Raw genomic sequence first — 7,325 nt, 5'->3', positions numbered from 1 at the left:
AATGACACGCTGTAGATTCAGGATGAGGAAGAGAAGAGGGGAGAAGATGAAAGAGGAGGATACAAGAGTAGAGGATGACAGAGGAAAAGGGAGAAGAGTGGAGAGGAGTTGAGAAGAGTAGGAAGAGAAGACAGGAGCGGATAGGAGAGGGGAGGTGTGGAGAGAAGAGGACAGGATAAGATAGGAGAGGAGTGGAAGAGAGAACAAATATCAATCCCAGTGCTCATGTGTCTCAAAGTTCCCGTTTAATAAATTGTTGTTCATCTACAGATTGTTGCATTATTTCATGCATTGATATATCAATAAGACATAATCTCTAAGCATTTACAATTTAGACTTGACTGGCACATCTTTTAAATCAAGTTAGTAGTCAGGTGTCCTAGGGGGTTGTGTTTTTTTGAGGGTAGGGGGGCGCGGAAAGCTTCAGGGTTCCCCCAGCGGTCGCTATAGCTGAGGTGATCCGCGAGAAGGGCCCGACACGCGTCCAGAGTGGCCGCCGCCGACCGCCGTACCCGGTCCCCTCCAACAGCCCGCCTTCCGCGCCGGCGATGGACACCGCCCCGCCGTCCAAGAGAAAGAAAGCCCCCGCACCAGCGACGCCGTGAGGTGCCACCAAATGAGGACCTCCCGGTGCCGCACACTGAGCCTCTGGCCGCGGAGAGGAGGGCGACGGAGCGACTGCTCCCCCAGCGGTCGCTCCGTCGTGCCCAGCGGTTTTACCACAAATATGAACATCGGCCAATGATATCGGTGAAAGTCAAGTTTATTACCGATAAGCCGATATCAGTAAACGAGGCGAATATCGGCCGCTACCGATGTTCGGCCGATAAATCGGTGCATCTCTAGTTCTGAATGATGTTTTTATTGCTCAGCGTTAAATTTGCGATTTTTTTTTCCTTCAAAATTCCCAATATTCTCATGGAAAGTTTCCGGAAATTTACCGAAAATTGTCCGCGCCTTTGCAACCCTAGCTGCCAAGCCAGTTGGCACTTTGAGTATTTCAAGCGAGAAGGTGGGATATAATAATGTCAACTGGACGACGTAGCTTCTATGTCTAATAATAACAATGCTGGGCCTCAGCAGGCTGTCATACAGAAGCACTGGGTGTTTTCCTGTATTTCTGCTGGACTTGTTTTGGGGATTTTAATGGAGAAGTGTGGGGTTTTGTGTGGAAGTGCTCTGCTCAGGCTGGTAACCATATTACAAAACATAGAAAGACGATTTCATCCTAGTCATAACAATACAACTCACGCACAAGGTCTGAACAACAATCTCTTTAATTATCATCATCATCATTATTAATAGTATTTTTATTGCCATGTCTTAAACACAAGTCTGCACAAACAATTTTTGCTGGTTTCTATATTACATCAAAAACAATCAGTACACCGTGAGTAGTGGTCAAGGCTTTGTTCAAGGTACTGTATCAAAGTTAAGGCTGAGAGAAAATCCCCATTTGGTTTATGGGCATAGAGGCAGCAAGGTCACTTCACTTTAAACTTCCTGACTTGGCTCAGGTTTTCTATCACATGTGTTCACACACCTGACACAACCAGTAGTTAGAATGGCATCCAGTTCCAAATCCACATTAAACCATTGTCACATGATATTAAGTGAGATGGTATTAACAGCAGTGCCCAGGTACAGGTGTGGATTTGAGCACACCTTGTCATCATGTGCAGTGCAGCCGTCATAATTCATTAACACAAATATATGACACTTAAAGGCCACACCAGTGGTTCTGTATGTTCAGTGTTCAGGACGCAGCGTTCAACATCCTTCATGACTTCCCTCTGCTCCTCAGAAACACAGCAGCCATGTTTGAAGTCAAGGGGATAAGCAGCCATCAAGAAAATGGAAGTATAGACAGAGGTAGGATACAAAAATCCGTTGGCTCAGATTTGTTTGAGCAGTGGAGCTGATCCGAGTGAACATCGGGTCTGGAGTCATTTCTGCCCGGCGTACAATGGAGTGAATGTTTTGTCAGGTTCCTTCAGTAATCCATCCCTGGATATTTGTTGCTACCTTATCAAACAGTAACATCAGTTTCAAATGAATCCTTCAACCTTTTCAGTTCATTTTGTTTGATCAGGGGTGAACATAATATAAATATGAAGAGAGCTCAGCTTCTGTCTTTGTTCTATGATAAGTGTTGTCATGTCTTTCATGTATAGATGAAGAGTCAGTGGGGTTGTGAATAGAGGATGTTGTTTACAGCAATACAAGATCAGAAAATAAATAAACAGACTGGTCCAGAATGAAGCAAAACTGCAGAGAGAAAATCATTTCCCCATCTCTTAAGCTCCTTCAGCTCAAAGAACAGTAAACACATTCCAGCTACTGTAAACATGTCAGTGGGTAAGTGTGTGTGTATGTGTGTGTTTCGTGGGGAGTGTGAGCTCATTATCAGTGTTAAATGATCCATGAAGTGAGAACCTGGCAGATTGGCTCACACACAGCGATCCTGTCTCTAAATTAATTGATATAGTTTGATACCCACTGTCTCTGTTCAAGCATCAACAATTTCCATGGTAACTTAGTAACTCCATCCAAAGTAGAAGGCCACACGTTGTGGCTGAAAGTCATAAATAAATAAAAGATTTGGCCACATTCAGTTGCAGGGGGTTCGACCAACTTCCTGTCCCGTTCAGCCTGGTGGCTCACTATGGTAACTGCAGCGCAAAGGCCAGTGGAGGCTGGTCTCACGATGGTTAAGGCTAATAAGTCCCTCTGGCAGAGGACATGTCCTATCAGTCTTTCAGCAGAGTGAAGCAGTGCAGCAGAACGTGAACATGTGAAGAATCCTCTTCTTCCTGTGACGTGCACACGAATCCAGCATGTGAACGTCAACAGTCTCTTCTAAAAAAAAAAATCAGCTCTTTCTATCCCTGGTCAAATCAAACAGCTCTCTGTCTGTCTGTGTGTGTCTGTGTGTGTAGAGTGCTGGGCTCCAGGCCGGGGTTGTTGGCGCACACCGGCAGCCGGTTGACTCTGTGGTGGCTCAGGTTCCATCGCTGCATTCTCTTGCGGTAGTTCTCTGACTCCACCTTTTCCACATGAGAGGACTTCAGGGCAGCGGTGCGGTGCACGGTGCTGTACACAGCTCGAAACAACATCCTGCAGAGGTGAACACACAAAATCCAAAGTTCAAAGCAGGCCGCAGTGAAATGGGACCAAGAATGTGTGAGTTACTATGGGGTGTATGGTTATGAGTTCAATGTGTATGTATTAATGTGTGTACCTGGGTAACAGAGCTGTGAAAGTAGTGACTGCACATATGATGTAGAAGAGAGGCTGGGACATCTGGAGTGTTTCGACCCCCAGAGGATTAGTGGGGGGGCTGCAGGTCACACAGGACACACTGAAGAGCAGCACAAAGCCAAAGTAGGAGCCCCCACTGAGCAGCAGCACCAGACCGTGAATCCAAGTCTGCAAAACAACACAGCGCATCACCTCTCTGCACACCACGCGCTCCCAGCAGTTTGAAAAGCAGTGATCTGAAACAGCGTTTAGTGCAACAGGGGGTCGGACCAGAGTGTGACTCTCGAGGACTTGGTGCAGCAGGATGATGAAGAGAGCGGAGGCGTTGATCGGAGAGCCAAAGGACAGAATCCCAACGTCTGACCCCGTCAGTGCCTGAGACAAAGGGGAGCACAGGTAACTGCTGTGTGATCAGCTGTAAGGAGTTCCATTGTTTAAACCAGGGTCACTTGAGACACAGTGCACCATCGATCATGCAGCAATGGAAGCAAAAACACAAATAAAGGAACTATTTGACTGTGGTGAATGTGCTGATACAGTGTACTTACAAAGTAAGGTATGAAGAAGCACACAAGGCTTTGGTAAAATGCATCCAGGACAGTGATCCAGAACATGTGGGGAACATAAATCTGCAGAGAAACACGAGTCATCCATTAGTCTTTCTGAAGTAGGGTTGAAAAGGGACGAAAAATTTCCGGTAAATTACACAAATTAAACGCTGAGCACTAAAAACATCATTCAGAACTCTATTTTAAAGATGTATGGAATGCAGCACACGCTGCATGTTGAATTTCAACCCTGCACTGTGTCTTTCTCCATCACATGCGCAGATGATTACCAGCATCCTGCACACTACAGCAGGGCTATTGAGATCTGCTGGAGTGTGCAGGACTAGTCAGGTAAGTTCCGATGATATTACTGGGGAAAATATATCAGCATGCTGATTGAGGATTGTTCATCTGTCCATCTACCCTCTTTCTATTCATTTAACCATCAATTGTAAAATATTTTTAAAGACGATTCCAATTGGCCAACTATTTATATCTCTAGCACTGCTTTAGTGTTTTTTTACAAGCTTTTTTCTCATCTTATTCTACAGAACAATTCCACGTGCACTATCTCATGTGAGGAGATATTTCACCCCAGCCAATGTAGAAGGAAAAGCTGTGTACATTTGCAAATACTCTGCAAAGACCTATGTTAAGAATGACACAAAGATGCAGAAGCATATAGTCAAGTGCCCAAAGTTTCCTCAGGGCTCATATCAGCCTATGACAAAACAAAAATGTTTTTATATATGTCTGTATATGAAAAGGTAAATACAGTTAGTATAAATTACCCACACAATTTCCAGTTAATTCCTGTTAATTCCCTTATATTCCCTTATATTCCCGTATATTCCCGTTAATTCCCATGGACAGTTTCCAACTTTGAATATTCCCGGAATTTTGCAACCCTAGTTGGTACTGAACAACAACAGCTTGGATTGTGGGTTTGGAATTGTCTGCTTTGGGCTGGGTGTCTTGTGTATTTATGTGCGGTCACCTTGGAGGTCTGCGCAGCCTGGTAGAGCTCAGGAACCCCCTTCAGGGTTTCTGCAGGCATGTCTTGGTCCAGGATGCCATAGATGAGGGGAGGAACGGAGGTGAAGATCAGGTTGAATAAGATCAGCACCCAGGAGTTGGTCATGACGCTCCCAGAGAACCCACAGACGAACTGATACCAGAACAGCAGATTGACATACATCTGCAGACAGAGAGGGGGAGACAGTAATCAGGGTGATCCTTACATCACATACTTTAATCAAACCCACGCTTTTAAAGAGCTTGAAAACTTCTCTCACCACATTCTTATAGAAGAAGTAGAGGATCATGTTTGCCAGACGAGAGTAACACCAGTGACCGTGAACCAGAAGCAGCTTGCTGAGGTGTTTGAACCTGGAGATGGCAAAGTCACTGGACATCACAGCCTGGGGAGCGACACACAAAAGAGGACATGGTTGATACACAACAGGTGCTGAGAAGATGGAAGGGTTATCGACTGGTAGCTGCTGGTAGCTGCTACTGGCTCTGAGGTAAGACACGTGTAGCATGTAGGTATAATGAATAATTAAAGTCCTTACTCTGTGACAGTCTCATCTGTGGCATCTGAATATGATATCCAATAATACCATCTACCTCAGGGATATTCATAGAGACCTGTGTTGTTGTGGTTGGTGTTGTGTCAGGTTGAATGTAGAGATCATTACCTGCATTCCCTCTTGACCTGATATCCCAATGCCCACATCAGCCATCTGAATCATGCTCACGTCATTGGCTCCATCACCTGGATGACCAAAACAAACCGTTTATCGTCCTCCATGTTTTGTGATGCACCTGAAGTATTTCTACGAGCTGTGTGAAGCTGCAGTATTCTGTGTAAATGCAGTTTGAGGATGCTTTCCTCAGAGTGGAACTAGCATCATCTGTTCATGTCGTATATGTTTCTCTCATGCTGTTTCAACCTTGATTGTACTGACCTTTGAAAATAAATAAATATACTTTCAAAATAAAAATCAGTTTTTCAGCATGTTCAACACTTCGATCTGTGTAAACAAACACTGGGGAATTCGAACGGAATATTTATATTCATGGTCTCAGAAAAAAAGTTATAGTCACTGCTTGATCTCATGCACCAGAAAATGTACCTCTTTTCTCATTTACTCATTCTAGATACTCGCTAAGAATTCTGCTCGTCAGGTAAAGCTGTCCACTGATTGGAGGCTATCGTCTGAACAAATTAGCCTCTCGGGGCAACAGATATGTGGGCCAAGACTCCATCTTCCATTCACTGTTTACAGTTGGACTCTTGAATGTTTATCAACACAGACAGGGATACTTTTTGTAGGTGCTTTTGGTCGACACAACATTTTGGCTAATCTATATAAACAGCTGTATGCACATTAAGCAAAATGATTTCAGCCTCTTTTCCTCTTCAGATGGACTGTTTATGAACCTGATTGGTCAAACCAGAGGCGGAAATCAGCTACAGATTCTGAATATTCAAAAACAGAATCCTCACCCACTGCCAGAGTCATGACGCCAAGCTGGTCGCGGATCAGCCGAACCACCTCGCTCTTCTGCAGCGGAGTGGACCTGCAGCAGAGGACCGCCTTGCATCTGCTGCTCAGCTCTAAGAAGTCCCTCTTCAGCTCCTCCTGAAGCGCCCAGTCCAGTGTCTGGCCGTCTATAACCAGGATGAAGCTGGACACGCTGCCAGAGGAGGATTCCCCATGAGCCCCGGCTGCAGGAGCTTCGGTCAAACCGTCCTGTCCACACTGCACCTCTAGTTTGAGCTCCTTGAGAAAAGCTGCACAAGCATCCTGGTGGGTAGCAAATTATTGATGGATTAAATTGATTAAATATATGAATCACCACTTAATAATAATGTATAGTTTTTTGTGGGTATAAATACAAGCAGATGAACATGTAAATGTTTAATCATGCACTTTCATGATAAGCTGTATCAGATGTATATGTTTAAATTTATCTAAATTAATCATCAGGCACCACACTGCAATATCAGTGTGGTGGTGTATTGTCAACTACTTATTTTTAGTTGACAATATAATAAATATATATTTTTTCTACAAAATCCTTTTTTATTCACCATGAAATATATAAAAATCGTAAATTGTATTGACTGCTATGAATATAATAAACATAATACAGATAAATACAAAATGTTGCAAACTCTGGCACTCCCACAATTAAGTATTTAAAAACCACCATTCATCTCCAATATTCAGAGCGGGAACTTTAAAAATATCAAGAATTCTGAGCAGTAAATTTGATACCGCAGCAGCTCTACTGCTTGAGGAAGCAGAGGGGTCATTGGTAATTTCCTCTGTACAGTTGTGCTTCAGTTCAAATAGTGGGACTACATAGTCACAGTTCCGCTCAACATACTGATAGGCTTTGTTTTTTTAACATGAAAACCACTTGATTGGTCGAAAGCAGAGCCCAGAGATAATCAACACTTTTGGCTGCAGAGGGCGATGTTACTCAGTAAAATGTATTTATTCA

At 43.9% G+C, this 7,325-nt stretch overlaps 1 protein-coding gene and 1 long non-coding RNA gene across 6 annotated transcripts in view; one reads left to right on the top strand and one right to left on the bottom strand.

Moving 5' to 3' along the window:
* Positions 1-1,259: 1,259 nt before the first annotated feature.
* Positions 1,260-7,325, bottom strand: part of atp10d (ATPase phospholipid transporting 10D) — a 35,101-nt gene continuing 29,035 nt past the window's right edge. For all 5 annotated transcript variants that reach the window (XM_053434079.1, XM_053434078.1, XM_053434081.1 and 2 more), the window contains 8 exons: positions 6,322-6,622; positions 5,510-5,586; positions 5,105-5,230; positions 4,807-5,007; positions 3,810-3,890; positions 3,532-3,636; positions 3,242-3,429; positions 1,260-3,117 (listed from right to left, as the gene is read on the bottom strand). In XM_053434079.1, the coding sequence (XP_053290054.1) occupies positions 2,898-3,117; positions 3,242-3,429; positions 3,532-3,636; positions 3,810-3,890; positions 4,807-5,007; positions 5,105-5,230; positions 5,510-5,586; positions 6,322-6,622 (1,299 nt within the window). In that variant the 3' untranslated portion in view covers positions 1,260-2,897. The remainder of the gene's footprint in view (positions 3,118-3,241; positions 3,430-3,531; positions 3,637-3,809; positions 3,891-4,806; positions 5,008-5,104; positions 5,231-5,509; positions 5,587-6,321; positions 6,623-7,325) is intronic.
* LOC128450559 (uncharacterized) lies at positions 3,016-6,609 on the top strand. The gene is made up of 3 exons (XR_008340023.1): positions 3,016-3,657; positions 5,118-5,335; positions 6,239-6,609. It is a non-coding gene; the product is annotated as an uncharacterized LOC128450559 (long non-coding RNA).

The sequence above is a fragment of the Pleuronectes platessa genome, chromosome 11 (genome assembly GCF_947347685.1).
Source record: "Pleuronectes platessa chromosome 11, fPlePla1.1, whole genome shotgun sequence".
Taxonomy (NCBI): Eukaryota; Metazoa; Chordata; class Actinopteri; order Pleuronectiformes; family Pleuronectidae; genus Pleuronectes; species Pleuronectes platessa.
Note: the sequence above shows the minus strand (reverse complement) of the source record. Positions and strands in the feature narration are given on the sequence as shown.